Consider the following 18,325-nt stretch of genomic DNA (forward strand, 5'->3'; position numbering starts at 1 on the left):
CTGCATTACCCTCTACCACTGATGGGAGGCTATTCCACTTATTCACTACCCTTTATGTGAAGTAGTTTTTCCTCAAATTTCCTCTGAACCTTCTTCCCCCCCCAGTGTCAGTACATGTCCTCGTGTTCTAATACTTCTCTTCCCCCCAGTGTCAGTACATGTCCTCGTGTTCTAATACTGCTCTTCCCTCCAGTGTCAGTGCATGTCCTCATGTTCTAATACTTCTCTTCCCCCCAGTGTCAGTGCATGTCCTCATGTTCTAATACTTCTCTTCCCCCCAGTGTCAGTGCATGTCCTCGTGTTCTAATACTTCTCTTCCCCCCAGTGTCAGTACATGTCCTCGTGTTCTAATACTTCTCTTCCCCCCAGTGTCAGTGCATGTCCTCGTGTTCTAGTACTTCTCTTCCCCCCCCCAGTGTCAGTACATGTCCTCGTGTTCTAATACTTCTCTTCCCCCCAGTGTCAGTGCATGTCCTCGTGTTCTAATACTTCTCTTCCCCCCAGTGTCAGTACATGTCCTCGTGTTCTAATACTTCTCTTCCCCCCAGTGTCAGTGCATGTCCTCGTGTTCTAGTACTTCTCTTCCCCCCCCCAGTGTCAGTACATGTCCTCGTGTTCTAATACTTCTCTTCCCCCCAGTGTCAGTGCATGTCCTCGTGTCCTAATACTTCTCTTCCCCCCAGTGTCAGTGCATGTCCTCATGTTCTAATACTTCTCTTCCCCCCAGTGTCAGTGCATGTCCTCGTGTTCTAATACTTCTCTTCCCCCCAGTGTCAGTACATGTCCTCGTGTTCTAATACTTCTCTTCCTTTGAAGAATGTTTCCCTCCTGTACCTTGTTAACCCTTGATATATTTGAAAGTTTCTATCATGTCCCCCCTTTCCCTTCTCTGCTCCAAACTATACATATTAAGATCTTTTAGTCTGTCCGGGTAAGTTTTGTGCTATAGGCCATGCTCCATTTCAGTTGCCCATCTTTGTGCAGTCTTTAATGTATTTATTGCCTTCTGGAGATATGGCCTTCAGAACTGAACACAGTATTCTAGATGAGGCCGTACCAATGATCTATACAGTGACATTATTACTTCTTTCTTTCTGCTACGGATTCCTCTCCTTATGCAACCAAGCACCTGACTTGCCTTGCTCATTGCTTTGTTACATTGCTTACCTGCCTTTAAGTCACCTGACTCCTAGATCCCTGTCCTCCTCAGTAGTTTCCATTATACTGCCGTTAATACTATATTTAATCTTTGGGTTTTGGAAAACCAAGTGAGTGATTTTGCATTTTTTGGCATTAAATTGTAGTTGCCACACTTCTGACCATTCCTCTAGTCTACCTAGATCATCAATCATTTGTTTTACCCCTTCTGGTGTATCTACTCTGTTGCATATCTGTGTGTCATCTGTAAAAAGCCATAGTTTTCCTTCAATACCATTTGCAATGTCACCAATAGATAGTAAAAATCACTGGTCCAAGTAAAGATCCTTGGGGTATTCCACTGGTAACCTTTCCCTCCTGTAAATGCACTCTATTTACTATAACTCTCTGTTTTCTATCCTGCAACCAAGATCTTATGTCCCTGTTGTGTTCCGTCTTTCTGACCTCCTCAGGGGGGAAGTATAAATTACCTGTAAATGTGCTTTCTTGGATTGTGAAAAAGATGCACCTCTAATGACTTGTAAATACCAATTCATGTTGCAGGGGTAGCTCTGTAGCCAGCCAAAGCAGGATCACGTCTTTGAATGACCAATCTCTTGGAGCTAACTTAAATATTTTCCCACAACACAATGTTTTTGCATCTGAACAGCGTATAAGGCACATTACTGCAGCTTGCTCGCATTCAACAAGTAATGACAGAATTTGCCAAGCTCCCATCACATTTTATTCCCATACATTTGTTGCTATGATAATCCATGCACTTACTCATACAAATGGACGCTATCAGTGGCATTTGGTGACCCTCCAAAGCTTTGTTTGGTCATCATCTTCTATGACGGCACCATAAACAATTTTTTTAATAGCATACACCCGTGAACATATACTTATAACAGGGATGCAGAGCCCCCTTCATGGAAATATATGGACAGCATTGATCTATAAACGTGTTTACATTTATTTCTGTGTTGACATAACATTATGATTGTGAAACAGAGGCCGTGTGTATGCGACTGTTATCTTTTTTATCCGATTTAAAATGCACATTTAAAGACTTAAGCCCTCAGTTTAGAAAGTGAGCTTCAGGAGGGTTTATGGGCAATTCTGCAGAGGATGACAAAAGTTTGACATTCCTAGAACAGCTCTGAGATGGCTGAAAAAAAAAAGAAAGCAATCAAGTATTTGTGTGCTACATGAAAGGAAGGCCAGTATTTTCCTTACATGCAAAATAATAAACTAATTTGCACCCCTTGCATTGTAACATGGTTTGTCCAGGATCAAATTTACTCCTTTTTTCCTTACTCTCCTTAATGACTCAGGCCCCTTGTGTTTAAAGTGGAGCTAAAACTCTAAAAATGTGGTAGAGGGGTGTGTACTGCCGTGCTATTCCTAATGTCAGCATAGGCCTGGTTAATCAGAAAACCTTTAAATATTGCTCACTGCATGCTTTCATACTTCTGTGAAAGTTTATCCCTATACCTAGTCACTGGGTCATTCATGAAAGTACAAAAGTGCTGTCCTGCACAGAAAATTGTCATGCTATTTTTGTGCAAATGTAGACGTTTTATGGGAAAGCCCATGGATCTGCAGGGTGCAAAACTATTCATCATCTGATAGGAGCGGCTTGGACTGGGGTATTCCTTGATGCATGCATTGAAAGTTGGTGAAAACTAGCTCTTGCCCCTATCCCATGGTTTGTAAAATGTAATCCGCATGGAAGCCCTAACAGTGTGTGTCTCCTTGCTAGAGCACAGGTGTATTCATTACTGACTGACACATTTTGAAAGATCCACAGGTGGTCCTAATTATGTCACATGTGATCCAGAAAACCTGCACTGTTGGGGAGCCCTGAGGACTGGAGTTGAGAAAACGTGGAAAATATCCAGTTAGGACTGGGCTAGATTTGAGCAACCTGGAAAACATGCACTGTTAAGGCTAGACTGGATTTGACAAACATGGAAAACATGCACTGTTGGAGGTCTATGGGGACTGGATTTGAGAAACATGGAAAACACGCATTATAAAGACAGCCCAAGGACTGGGTTTGAAAAAAAAAAGAAAACATGCACTGTTAGGGGTCCATGGGGAATGGATTTGAGAAACATGGAAACATGCACTGTTAGGGCTGGACTGGATTTAAGAAACACTGGCCTATACATTGAATCGGGCGCCTTGTGCACCTACCAGGAAACTGCATTTCTACTAGGTGCATTTTCACCAATGTAAAAACATTTAAAAATACACATTACACCATGTAATAAAGACATCCCGGTTGCTTCCTAGTTCTGATTATTAAGACATGAATGACGATAAACCAAGCAGTATTTTAAGAGAGAAATGAATATCTTGAAACAAATGGAACGGTGGTCCTAAATAGTTACTTGTAGAACTTTGTCGTGATGTTTTTACTTTTTTCTCCACACACATTTTAAGCCTCCAGTCCAATAGAGCATTATTACAGGGGCAGTCCCATACTTCTTGTTTTACCTCCCTTACCTGTGTAGTTCTATAGTAGCAGTAGATTAGTATAGTAGTTAAGATATACTGTGAAGGATACTGATCATTGATCAGGAAGGAATATAGTGGAATATGACTTTTAATCAAGTTATTCCAACACAATGATCAACACTTTTTGGGAAGCCACAAAATGTCATATTATTTACAAAGCACATCAGTTGACCTGTCATGAACAATGTTTCCTCTAAGCCGAGCAATCCAGAAAGATATAGATCATGTAATTAAAAGATTATTATATAATGAGGACTCCACCCTGAAGGGCTGCATGCAGCTCAGCATAGAGAGGAACAGTGTATGTATACTGGTTTCCTGCAGCTCTGTGTGTGATTGTGTAAATGTGATTGAGGTGCTGTGTGTATACTAGTTTCCTGGAGCGGTGTGTGATTGTGGGACTGTGATTGGGAAGCTGTGCATGTTGCTTCTTCAGTGCTTTGTTTGTTTGTGAGAGTTTCTCAATTTGCCATGTTACACTATTCATATATGCATAACTATAAAGCCCAAAATAATTTGTATATTATGTACTTTGCTCTAAATGAGTTTGCCCCTTATGCATGGTTTCCTAGAAAGTGCCCTCAAAGTCCACTTATTTAACTTTTAAGGATGTGACCCTACCATTCATTCAGAGGGAAGTGAACGCAGCATAGGTAATACCCCAAATAGTGATCTGTTGATCACTATGAGGATAGCAACTATCAGTATTCATAGTATTGACATCAAACTCTTGATGGAACCTGAACATAGCAGGCTGCATGTTTAATTTGTCCAGCATCCGAAGTTCGTAACATGAATACTGCAGTGCAGGACAATGTGTGGGTGGCTATATGACTGCTGTGTGGCCAGCATTGTCTATTAAAAGGACACTGTCCTCCATCCATCATTTACCTCACCTTTATGTGTCACCCAATATTGTTAAACCCCCCTTTTATATTGTAAGCTCTCACAAGCAGGGCCCTCCCTCCTCCTGTGTGCTCCACTGTACTATAAGTGCCCTAGTATCCCACCCTCAAGTTCTTACTTATGTCCATGCACAGTATGTCTATCCCAGTGATGGCTAACCTGTGACACTCCAGGTGTTGAGAAACTACAAGCCCCAGCATGCTTTGTCAGTAGATAACTAGCTGATAGCTGGCAGAGCATGCTGGGACTTGTAGTTCCACAACACCTGGAGTGTCACAGGTTAGCCATCACTGGTCTATCCTGTTAGCAGCGAGATAGAGCACAAGGAAACTGGCTATGTCCCTCCCTTCACCTCCTCCATGCCTGCACTGTACCGTGCAGTCTGTTCTGTTACCCCTGTATATGGTACCTGTCATGTTATATGAGACCTTCCCATAATGCTATATTAGGTCATGTCATATTATAGTTATACACCGATCAGCCACAACATTACAACCACCTGCCTAATATTGTGTAGGTCCCCCTGGTGTCGCCAAAACAGCTCTGACCCGTCTTGACTCCACAAGACCTCTGAAGGTGTCCTGTGGTATTTGGCCCCAAGAAGTTAGCAGCAGATCCTTTAAGTCCTGTAAGCTGCGAGGTGGGGCCTCCATGGTTTTTCCAGCACATCCAACAGATCCCACAAATGCTCGCTTGGATTGAGATCTGGAGACTTTGGAGGCCAAGACAACACCTTGAACACTTTTTCATGTTCCTCAAACCATTCTTGAATAATGTTTGCAGTGTGGCAGGGCGCATTATCCTACTGAAAGAGGACACTGCCATCAGGGAATACCATTTCGTCCCACCTACTGTACCTTGCTGCTGAACCCTTTTGGTGCCGTATAAATGATAATATCTGAAATGTCTGTATAAATACCTCTGCCAAGATATGGAACCATTGTACATATATTTGTAAAATATATTACATTATGTAATGCACTTTAGGAAGGTGAACTGTGCTTTTTAAAATATGTTTTTGAACTTAAAATCACTTAAATGCCTTCTGCACTAATATATATATTTCCTAAGCTGGCCTTATGCATGACATTGAGTGATATTTATATGTAAGTGCAATACCCACAAATGATCAAACTGAAATGGAGTGGATCATTTTTGACAATCCCCAAAAGCTGGTTGGTAGATGGCACTATATAAAATAAACAATACTACTATTAGATGATGCGAGTCCTGAGATCGCCTTCTGCCCCATCACTCTTTAGGAAAAATATTATATCATAGGAAAAATATTATATCATATTTTTCGTATATAGATTTGGTGTAAGCTGCTATGACAAGGAAGGACTAAGGTAAATAGTATTCAGGCTTCTTTTCCAGTTATGGTAAACATTTATTGATCTGCTCAAACAACGCATCCAAAACGGTTTTCAGGACACTATCTGGTACCAGACTAGAATGTGTGTTAATGACCCGCCAATCATTCTTTAATACAGGCCTGTCCAACCTGCGGCCCTCCAGGTGTTGTGAAACTACAAGTCCCAGCATGCCCTTTCAGCTATCAACAGGTTGTCTACTGGCAAAGCATGCTGGGGCTTGTAGTTTCACAACACCTGGAGGGCTGCAGGTTGGACAGGCCTGCTTTAATACCTATCCTTTTTTATTCCATTAATACCAGGTTGGCTCCCATATATTTTAAATTCTTTTTTTTTTTGTTCTTGCCAAAACTATTTGTTTGATACAACCACTGTTATGCATCTCTGTCATGCTGGTTGAGTGGCTCCCAGCGATAGGTTTGACGACCTACACTGTATATTGTATTCCTTTTACACGTCACTTTGTGACAGCGTTGTGTAATTAGACATGCTTTGTTAAAAATAATAAAAAAATAAATAATAATAATAGATGACCTCTGTCGACCTTTGATCTGTCCAACCTGCCAACCACATCGAGCATATCGATTGGCCATCTGGATGAGTGGCAGGATTGGCCTATGTGCGGCTATCATTCCAAACGGTAGATGCTATCTGCTATTGTCTATAGGTAGATGTAGTATTCTGTAAGCAATGGCCACAGAACACAGAAACACGGAGCACCAGCTCTGCAGTGAGAGATGCTGCTCCGCATCCATGAAATGACTGCAAAGTGTTATGTCTCAGTGAATTATTGGGGCTAAATCATACTTGCCAACTCTCCCGGAATGTCCGGGAGACTACCGCATTTTGCGAGAGACTCCCGGGCGAGTGTGGCAATCTTCCGAATTCTGCCCACTTCACTAGGAAGTGCCCACTTCCTAGTGAAGTGGGCAGAATTAGATCCCAAACGCCGCAATTCCCAATGAATCGCAGCGTTTAGCCCCACCCCCTGCTGTCAAATGACGCAATTTGCGTCATGACGTCACAGGGGGCGGGGCCGAAATGACGCGATTTTGCGCGGCCCCGCCCCCTCACGCCTCCCCTCCACTGGCTGGCTCCCGGAAGGGAGCTGAAGAAAGTAGGTAAGTATGGGCTAAATCCCATATAAGCATGCCACTACTATGTACAGGAAATAGATTTGCTGACACCCGTGTAAATCCTCTGTCTGACTATAGGTGTCAGCCTTTTCCTAAAACATGAAAACATAAAACAGATACAGTAGACTGGTGTTGGGGGGGAAAAAGGCCCCATAAAGTATTTTAATGAGAATCTTTATACATGTTTATATATATATATATTCATTGTTCTATTTGATGACAGACTGTGTGGAGGGATCGTGCAGGGAAAGGGAATTTGTTGGGATCGGTCCTTCCCCCAACAGTACTAACACAACATATTTTACACAGGAGCGGGCAGAGATTATGAACTTACAGCAAAAAGGCACTGGAGTTGAATGACTGTACAGAATGACCATCCACTCCATTTAGTCAACTCCAGAGGGCCCTATTTCGTGGCAGTAACGGGTGACATGTTATCACACAAAGGCAGTGCTAAAAGCCAGAGCCCTAAAAGCAAGGGGAGTACATTCTCTAGGACCCCAACTCCTGAGTGCCTTGTTGCTGTAACCTATGGGACAGGGCAGTATAGAGGAAAGATACTCTCGCAGTAAACACACACCAGCTTCTCTTCTGGGTCTGTTCAGTCTCAGCACAGGCTCCAAACGAGCGGGTAACAGGTGTTAATAAAAAGACACAGACAGGGATGGGGGGAGGAGGAGAGTAGAAGAAGTGGTGTTATTTACACAGGCAAAGCAGCGTGGTCCTCAGTACACAGAATAGATCCGAATCCCACAGCACAGAACCATACTAAATATCATCTCAATGATCTAAAAAATAAAGGGAGAAGAAATAAATTAACATAAATGCAGGAGACATAGCCAGCATATTGTGCATTGCAGTAGAATATTACAACGTTTACATAAAACAAAACATATGTTCCTCTCTCTTATGGAGAGGGACTGTTCTAGGTGTTACTTGCTGAATGCAGGCAACCCACATGTTGGTGATTCGGAATGTAAGCACATCCACCAAAGAGACCGTTTCTTTCGTAAAGAGGTGTTTCAGTTCGCTTGAAGGTGTGGAGTGGGCATGTTTGTTGGGTGTTCACCAAGCCTTTTTCACATGCAAAATGATATATTGTGTGTAATTATATATATATATATATATATATATATATATATATATATATATATATATATATATATATATATATATATATATATATACACACATACACACACACATATACATATACACACACACACATACCTACACATACATACATACACACACACAAACACACTCGCACACATACACACAGCGTCACAAGTTCAGCAAGTTTCTATGTTTACACAATTTTTTTTAGGACACTTGACCTCTGTCAACAATAACTATTTATACATAAAAGTGCATTTATGGGTACAAATCAACCAATGTAATAGAAACATTAAAAAGTATGAATGGGACTATATGCAAAGACGTCGGTCCTGATGTCTCCTTATTGTCACGACTTATTTCAGATATAAATGAAGCTCCAACAAACATAATAATTTTATGAGTAAAGTAAAAGTTGTCATTAAGGAGGTGGTTCTGAAGCACTAGTAGCTATAGCAACATGCTTATTCCCATCAGGCCCGCAAACAGGCACAAAGAATTTGCACATAGGCACTTCCCAAAAGTAGACCTAAGCAAAAGGCGTTCAAATAGACAAAATGACATGTGCTTTGCGGCATCATGTTTTAAAAGTAATAAATGACCCTTAAAATCTGCAATCTTATAACCCATGCTCTGCTGTAGCAACGATAAATGTCATCCGCTGCTTCTGCTTACAGGTAAGGCCAGGTAGTCCAACAAGATCCCAGCTGAACGTCACAAAAAGAACGCGTTTCATTTCTTAAACCGCAGTTCTATTTTTTTTTTTTTTTACTTCAATAAATTTTTATTGAGTTTTTCAAAGTTAAATGGGGTACAGAAAAAAGAAAGGGTAACAAACACAGTTGAGGTAACAAACAAAAGGGTAATGAAAAAAACAAAAAAGGAACAAGAGGGGACACCCCCGCGCAGGGGGGAGGGGGGGGGGTCACTCAATTGAAACAACGATATTATAGCAAGCACGTTACTTTAAGAAACATAAATAAAATATACACATTGGTCTTTCTCATAGTATGCCAGATGGGGAGACATTAATACCTAGGTAGCTCAGATAGCACACAGGCAGAGCCTAATCGTTAGGCTGGGGTTCCTCTATGAGGGCTGCTGGGGATGGAGAGGGTGAAGTATTTGAAGCTACTCATGCTCTACCGGAGCCCTCTGTGACATATTCATGCCAGCTAAACCATTTGAAAATTGGATTGGAGGCGGATGACGTATAGGGCACATCCGTTGTTTCCATTTCAAAACTATACTGGATCTTAGACACGACCTTGGTGATGCTGGGGGGAGCAGGGGACTTCCAGTTCTGAGCAATTGCTGCTCTAGCGGCTATTAGTATGTGTCCTAATACATAGCGCTTATAGCTAGGAACCCCAGGCTGATAAATATGTAAGAGGGCTACCTTCGGGTCAAGAGTGACAGAAACTCGCAGGACCTCCGAAATCAAAGCGGATATCTCGCACCAGAACGTCTGGATCACCGGGCATGTCCAAAAGACATGATAAACATCTGCTATCTGACCACATTGACGCCAGCAGAATTTAGACTGACTTGGCCATATCTTATGAAGGCGATCCGGGGTGAGGTAGAGCCGATTGAGGAGCTTAACGTACATTTCGGTGTGATTGATGCATCTAGACATGCGGTGTGAGGAAATGTAGATCTTTTCCCACTGCTGGAGGGAGAGAGTCATACCAATATCTGCTTCCCAACGTGCCTGAATCGGAGTCTTGGAGACTGGGACCAGGGACTGGGAATAGCGGTACCAGAATGTTATTCCTCCCCTACTACCCGCCTTTGTTAATCTATCTAGGACCTGAGCTGGAAGTGTGGACAAGGCATGGGGGGTCCTGGAAGCCGCCCCTACCCAGTGTCTAATTCTCATATATTTAAACATCTCAGACTGAGGCAGATTGTATTTGTCCCTAAGCACGTCAAAGGGGAGGAAAAGGGTCTGCGCAAACATATCCGCCAGAGAAACTATCCCTCTATTTTTCCATACAGTAATATTGATATCCGGTATGAGTTTCGACAATGCTTGGAGGGAAAGATTGCGAGAAGGGAGTACAACATCCTTGTGCGACCCAATAAATTTATCCCATACCCGTAAGGCATCCGAGATAGAGAGTAATTTACGGGCACCCGGTGGGCGGTCCGGCCTAGGAATCCAAAGAAGATCCAGTAGGGGGAATCCTACATATAAAGCCCTCTCGATATCAACCCACGGCTTAGCTGCAAGGGGTAGCGACCAGTCCCGGAGGTGACTCAAAACACAGGCATCCTGGTAAAGTGTTAAGCTGGGAAGCAATAAGCCGCCTCTTGACTTTGGTAAAGACATACGTTTGTATGTAAGGAGGGGGCGTTTCTGCCTCCAGACGTATGACATCATCAGAGTGTGGAACCTATCCATCATTCGTTTTGGTATAATATAGGGTATGGTACGGAAAATATACATAAGTTTTGGTAGCAACATCATCTTAAAAGCCGCTATGCGCCCCAACCAAGAGACCTCAAAATCCATCCAGTTCTTAGCCAGTGAGGAGAGGTGAAGATAGATCGGGGAAAAATTAACTTCAAACACCGCAGATAGATTTGCCGGGATATGTATACCTAGATAAGATAGGGAGTCTTTAACCCACACAAAAGGAAATTTCTTTTGTAAGCTTGAAAGGGAAGGTTGTGGTATATTAATGGGAAGGGCTTCAGATTTTGTAACATTCAATTTATAGTATGATGCTTCGCTAAACCTGTCTAGGATGTGCTTCAAAGTTATCAATGAGGTCTCCGGGCTGGTTACAAACAGTAGGACATCATCAGCAAATAGGCATACCTTCTGTCTATGTGGATGGATGTCAATACCTGGGAAGTTATCTGCCTGCCGGATTGTGAGGGCCAGGGGTTCTATAGCCAAGACGTACATTAATGGGGAAAGAGGGCACCCCTGCCTCGTGCCATTAGTGATGGGAAATGAGGATGATAGGAAACCGTTACTGAAGATTTTAGCGGAGGGGTCTTGATAAAGGGCTAATATGGAGTGAAGAACTCTTCCCTGTATACCAAACCTACACAAGACCTCCTTCATGTACTTCCAGTGAAGTCTGTCAAAGGCCTTTTCTGCGTCTAAAGAGAGCAAAATGACTTCCTCCGAGGACCCAGAGAGGAGGTCCACGACATTTAATATGCGTCGAGTGTTATCCGAGGCCTGGCGGCCTACTACAAAGCCTACCTGGTCCGGGTGTATCAGTTGTGGTAAGAGGGGATTCAGGCGATCAGCAAGCAATTTAGCGTAAATTTTCAGGTCTGTGTTAAGCAATGCTATTGGTCTATAATTCTTACAGTCTGAGTGGTCCTTGCCCGGTTTTGGTATAGTAATAATCTGTGCTTCCAACATCTCTGTTGGAAAGCCCCCACCCTCCGAAACACTATTATACAGGTTAGTAAGGAGAGGGGAAACTTCGGTCCCGAAGGCACTATAGAATGCATTAATGAAACCATCCGGGCCGGGAGCCTTATCTTTTGGAAGGGATTTAATGATTCTCTCAACTTCTCCCTGGGTCCACGGGAGATTAAGCAATTGTAAGCTATCGGCGTCTAACAAGGGAAGGTCTAAGTGTTGGAGGAATGCGGAGATGGAGGCCTCAGATGGTTTAAAAACATTATCATCGTCCTGGAGGTTATAGAGTTTAGAGTAGAATTTGGCAAACTGGTTAGCTATGGCCGCTGGGTTATATATCTTGTTACCTCTAGGACCGTGCAATACTTTAACACGATTTCTAGCTTGCTTGCCTCTTAATTTTCGGGCTAGGAGACGACTGGCCCTATTACCCATTGTGTAGAATTTTTGCCTCAACTTGAGTAAGGAGGATTTCATGCGAGTAATGAAAATATTATTCAGCTGTTTCCTCACCTCATTTATTTCTTTTTGTAAGGTTTTAGATGGGCGTGTTTGGTTTTGGAGCTCTAATCTCGCTAGGTCAGACTCAAGTGTTCGTTGGCGTAGGAGGTATTGCCTCTTTAAACGGGCCCCAATTTGAATAGCAGCACCTCTAACTACTGCCTTCAGGGCACACCAATGTGTTGAAAGGGAAGTGTCAGCTGGGTCGTTTAACTGAATGTATTGTGACAATGACTCCGAGAGAGCAGTCCTAGCCTCCAGTGAAGTGAATAGGTAGGCCGGCATACGCCAAGGTCTAGGAGGAGCTCTGGCAATACATAGGCTCCAGGACCATTCCATCGGGGCATGATCAGACCACGTAATAGGGAGGATATTGATGGAGTCAGTATGCTGGAGTGTCCACTTATCCGACAAAATCATGTCTATTCTAGAGTAGGTGTTGTGGACCATTGAGTGAAAGGTATATTCTCGAGCACCCGGACACTGCGCCCGCCAAACATCGTAAAGGTCATATTCCGCTAGTAGCTTACGGAAAGCAGTAGAGGGGCCAAGGGTAGGGTCAGGACCGGATGACCTCTGGGGCCTGGATTTATCAACCTTCGGGTCCAAAGTCAGATTAAAGTCTCCCAATAACACCAAGTGGCCCTTTCGGACTTTTTGTACCTCCTCACACAAGGCCTTCAAGAAGGGAATTTGACGGGAGTTTGGCGCATATAATGAAACTATAGTTATTGGCTTGTCCTCTAGGAGGCCTGTCAGGATGATGTACCTCCCCGACTTATCTTCTAGTTTTGAATGGAGTTGGAAGTGTACACGGGCGCTAAAAAGGACAGCAACTCCATTTCTTTTAAAAGGGCCATTTGCAAAGTAACCTAACGGATATCTCGAGTCCCTCAACTGCGGTGGGGCATGGGAGGAGAAATGGGTTTCTTGGAGGGCCACAACATCTGCTTTTTGTTTATGGAATGTGGTGAGCGCTAGGCGCCGTTTGTTAGGGGAGTTAAGACCTTTAGTGTTTAAGGTATAGAACTTAACCATATTCTAAAGGGTCATGGTTATACGATAGAGAGAGCGAGAGTAAGTATTGCACTAGAAATTTAGTTCTGGAGTGACTGGGAGGAAGAAGGGGAGGATTAAAAGGGAGGGAAAAAGGGGAACAAGGGAAATAGTGGGATGGACTGACCCGAGGAACTGGGTCAGAGTATTTGCCACATGGGTAAGAGTGTGGCAAATTGTTTAACATGTGGGGGGTAGTTGGAACACATTCCCACCCGCGGAACACCCAAATATATAAAACAAAAACCAACAACAAACAAAAAACAACTTAAGAATAAAGAACAGCAAGAGGAATTATATATAGCATTGTAACATTACGACAGCCTCAAAGATAGGTTTAGCACAAACTCTATGGGGTACAACCACCTCAGGGCCCCCATGGAAGCAGTCCACTGCTGACCCATCCCCCCCGCGAGAGGACCAGCCTCCCGCGAGCGGGCGGGCCACTACCAGGGGTAACTGACCCTGGGTACAGAACTAAGCTTCTACCTCCACGGGCACCCCGGCAGCCACACCCTAGACTCACGAAACTCGAGAAAGCATATCTAGGTTAAACGGAATTGCTGATATTACTTATAGTTATACTTATCAAATCAGGATTAGGTCCTATGAGGTTTCAACATAGAAGATAGGAATACAACTCAGTCTCTGGAAACCTGGGACCATTCAGCCTGTGGAGGGGGCCTGGCCGCAGAAGATCCAGACGGTGTGGGGATACGCCACTCCTTCAGCAGCTTGATGCCTGCCTCCACGGAGGAGATGACATAAGTAGAGTCTTCGTAGCGAACCAGCAATTTCACGGGGAAGCCCCATCTGTAGGTGATGTTGTTGGCCCTCAGGGCTGACGTGATTGATTGTAGACTTCGTCTTTGGTTGATGGTGGTAAGTGAGAGGTCCTGGAAAAGCTGAAGATCTCCGAGGGATGCCTCGTTGCTCGGATCCCGACCCGCTCTAAGGATCGCCTCTTTGACATGGTAGAAGTGGACCCTGAGCAAAGTGTCTCTTGGGACATTCCCTGGAGCAGTACGTGGACGCGGGAGACGGTGTATACGATCTATCAAAAAGTCATTAGCGTCCAATGATGGAAGAAGTCTGCTGAATAGGGAAACAGCATAGCTCTGAAGATCAGAATTTGCAATAGATTCCGGTATGCCCCTTATCTTAATGTTATTTCTGCGAGAGCGATCCTCCAGATCTGCGACCTTTTCTCTCAGAGACAGGACTTCGCTTTGTAGAGAGTTATGCGAAGAGCTAAGAGCGTTGTGTGAGGAATAGAGGTCGTTATGCGAAGAGACCAGTTCTCCCATCTTCGTCTCCAGATGGTCTGTTCGATCTCCTAGTTCTGTCACATCAGTTTTCAGACCACCGATCGCTGCTTTAACCTCAGAGGTCAGGTCCGCCCTTAGTGCAGTCAGCATCTGATGTAAGGCACGAACTGTTAGAGGTGCGTCTTGAGCTGTATCAAGGCCCTGGTCAGGCAGCGAAGCGCCCAGGGCAGAGGCTGCCGGCTCTGGTGTCTGTCGTGACGGAGACGAGCCTTTTGGTGTAGAAGGCGAGGTCGTTGTTGATTTCGGCTTTGGTTGGAATTTGATCGGAGGAGCCAAAGCAGTAGTAGTAGGTTTAAGCTTTTTAGGAGGCATGATTGCCTAGGCACAGCTTCAGGACCTCAAGATCTGTAGATAGATTTTGCGTAGATAGAATTTCAAAAGGGTACTCCGCGGGTGGGAAGGCGCTGTAACACTTCAAAATGCCTCCATTGGACTGCACAACCCTGACAGGGTCACAGGGGGGGACATCTCTTAACAAGGAAACTTCACTAGCCGGCTTGAGTTGTGCTCTGTCTGCAACCAGAGGGGGGAGATGGGCTTAGGTGGCTGTCCTATTGCCTCAGGCTTTGCCAGGCACTCCTTGGTGGTGTAGGAGAGAAGGGGGTGGGGAGACAGTTGTCTGGTAAGTACTTTAGCCCTCTGCAGCCGCTGACCGGAAGTACACCCCTCCGCCGACCGGAAGTTAGGGTCCCGGAGCTCTGGAGAGCTGACAGTGGCCCCCAGGGTTGGGGAAGGCTCCCCGAGTCTGCCGCAGCCCGCCCCCACTCACCGCTTAATATCTCTGGCCAAGTTGGACAGGAACAGCCTGTCTCCGCTGCCGCTGCCGATACCGGAAGTGCGGAGGCACGGGCACTTCCGGTTTTCGCGGGTCCTCGATCCGGAGGCTCTGGTGGCTCTGGTAAGTGTAGGGGGGTGCCAGGCGGCTGGGGAGGGTCTCCAGATGCAGGCAACAGCTCGTGCAGGATCCAGCCAGGCAGTGATGATCGCGCCAAATCCCCGCTCACCGCGCTGGGCAGCGGGAGTCAGATAGGGGAGATTCTGTGGTGGCAGTTGGGCTCCAGTGAGCCTCTGGGCTTCGGTGGTACTGCCCAGTGTATTTTTGGGGGCCCAAAACTGCTGCTAAGCCAGCGGATTGTGAGGCCAAGGGAGAGCTCTGGAAGTTCCTGTCCTTCCAGTATGGCAGCCAAGCCACACCCCCCGCAGTTCTATTTTTTGTGTATTTTCAGTTTGGGTTTTGTCAATGAAACACCTGTTGCTCTCACGTTCAAACAGTAACTAAATGGATATGTAGCCCATTCTCATGTCAAATTATACAAGAGTATCACAGAGCTGACTGTGGAAATACGCAGCAGCATTAAGAATTACTGAACAATATAATAGTAGTGGTGAATGACATCACTGGAAAACATGACATCACGTCATACACCATCATTGCTTCATTCCTTATTTGGAGCTTGTGTATTATAAATGATAAATAAGGGATAAAAACACCCATTTCTCTGACTTATTACAAATACTGGAAGTCCCCTCAGATTTTATTCAGCCCAGTGCTCTTAGACATGATCACAGAGCACTTTGGCGACTTCTAAAATAAATATATTTTACATTAGGTTAGGGATTGCATTATTGCATATATAAAGTGTAAGGGAGCATCCACTATATATATATATATATATATATATATATATATATATATATATATATATATATATATATATATATATATATATATATGAGTGTACCCATTACACTTAGGGGTGGTAGCATATCTAGGGTCAAAAACACGCTCAGCAAAGTCCTGCATTCAGGACTATGAACAATATGTCTATGTAAATAGCTCTATATCAATTTATCTATCTGCTTAACAGTAACAAAACCAAACATCACTGTTTTAAGGGCTGTCTTTTATGAAGACGAGTAAATATTATTTTTGTTGTCGTTTCAAACATAAGCTAGGTAAACATTACCACTAACAAAACACAAAACAAAAAGGGTTGCCACTAATCAGAACAAATAAATACTAGGGTAGCATGGTGACTTAGTGGCCTCACAGCACTGGGGTCATGAGTTTGATTCCCGACTATGGTCTTATCTGTGTGGAGTTTGTATGTTCTCCCTGTGTTTGCGTGGGTTTCCTCCGGGTGCTCCGGTTTCCTCCCACACTCCAAAAACATACTGATAGGTTTATTGGCTTCTATCAAATTGACCCTAGTCTCTCTCTCTTTGTATCTGTATCTGTATATGTTAGGGAATTTAGACTGCAAGCTCTATTGGGGCAGGGACTGATGTGAGTGAGTTCTCTGTTCAGTGCTGCGGAATTAGTGGCGCTATATGAATACCTGATGATGATGATGATACTAGGAAATGTGAGTTATCAAGAGCACCTGCAGCTATGGGAGCCACATTTTTATAAAACTTGGTTGGGCAGTTCAGCTATGGGCATTCCCTGTTCCGCTATGTGCAGTTCAGCTATGGGCATTTCCTGTTCCACTATGCGCAATTCAGCTATGGGCATTTCCTGTCCCGCTATGTGCAGTTCAGCTATGGGCAGTTCCTGCTCCGCTATGTGCAGTTTAGCTATGGGCATATCCTGTTCCGCTATGCGCAATTCAGCTATGGGCATTTCCTGTCCCGCTATGTGCAGTTCAGCTATGGGCAGTTCCTGCTCCGCTATGTGCAATTCAGCTATGGGCATTTCCTGTTCAGCTATGGGCAGTTCCTGCTCCGCTATGTGCAGTTCAGCTATGGGCAGTTCCTGCTCCGCTATGTGCAGTTTAGCTATGGGCATTTCCTGTTCAGCTATGGGCATTACCTGTTCCACAATGTGCAATTCAGCTATGGGCAGTTCCTGCTCCGCTATGTGCAGTTTAGCTATGGGCATATCCTGTTCTGCTAAGTGCAGTTCAAGCTATGGGCAGTTCCTGCTGCGCTATGTGCAGTTCAGCTATGGGCATTTCCTGTTCCGCTATGTGCAGTTCAGCTATGGGCATTTCCTGTTCCGCTATGTGCAGTTCAGCTATGGGCATTTCCTGCTCAGCTAAACAACCAGTGTCAGACAGAAATGAATCACAAGTATGTTCCCTTCAAGTAGTTGTTTTTTTTTTTTTTTAATTAAAATGTGTGGAGGAGCAAAGAGCACTGTAATGGGCTCTCCTCTCTGAGACCCATTCATCTCACTATAATAATCCATCATGTTTCTGCACTGCTCTGCAAAATTAGGCGCATCGGTGAACCGTCTCTGTACTTTGCTAGGAACGTCTTTATCCACCAAGCTTCTCCAATCTGCTAGTACAACAAACGGTTCGCACTTAGCAAATTGAGGCGCACAGCAGATCCAAAGCTGTATACACACTGCAAAATGGCTATTTTACAATTTCTAAATGACCTTGCATAACTGTAGCTCAGCATAGCAACCTGAATCAAGTGAAAGTGGACATAACTACTGAAGATTTAAAACCCTTAATGAAAGCGCAGCCCTGACCAGAGGCAGATAAACCTGTTACTGTACCAATAACGTCAGCAGAGAGACGAGAAGAAAAGATCATGAGAAGAAAGTATGTTGAGTGATCTTACCATAATTACAGCCACCACTGCAGCCGCAATACCAACCAAGTGCAGTTTAGATTGGAACAATTCGTCAATTCTGTCATGGCAATTCTACAATAAAATGATAGGGAAGGAATATATTAAAAACACTCTAATTTCCACACTAAGGGCTAGATTTACTAAACTGCGGGTTTGGAAGAGTGGAGATGTTGCCTATAGCAACCAATCAGATCCTAGCTTTCATTTATTTAGTGCATTCTACAAAATGACAGCTAGAATCCGATTGGTTGCTATAGGCAACATCTCCAC

General features: G+C 44.1%; 1 protein-coding gene across 1 annotated transcript in view; it reads right to left on the minus strand.

Annotated features, from left to right (window-relative positions):
• Positions 1 to 7,205: 7,205 nt before the first annotated feature.
• The window catches only part of CD81 (CD81 molecule), a 45,845-nt gene continuing 34,725 nt past the window's right edge, over positions 7,206 to 18,325 (minus strand). Inside the window, exons 7-8 of the mRNA XM_075187886.1 lie at positions 18,044 to 18,127; positions 7,206 to 7,866 (exon numbers count right to left, since the gene is read on the minus strand). Of these exons, the coding sequence (XP_075043987.1) occupies positions 7,804 to 7,866; positions 18,044 to 18,127 (147 nt within the window). The 3' untranslated portion in view covers positions 7,206 to 7,803. The remainder of the gene's footprint in view (positions 7,867 to 18,043; positions 18,128 to 18,325) is intronic.

This window comes from Mixophyes fleayi, chromosome 10 (genome assembly GCF_038048845.1).
Source record: "Mixophyes fleayi isolate aMixFle1 chromosome 10, aMixFle1.hap1, whole genome shotgun sequence".
NCBI classification, from domain to species: domain Eukaryota; kingdom Metazoa; phylum Chordata; class Amphibia; order Anura; family Limnodynastidae; genus Mixophyes; species Mixophyes fleayi.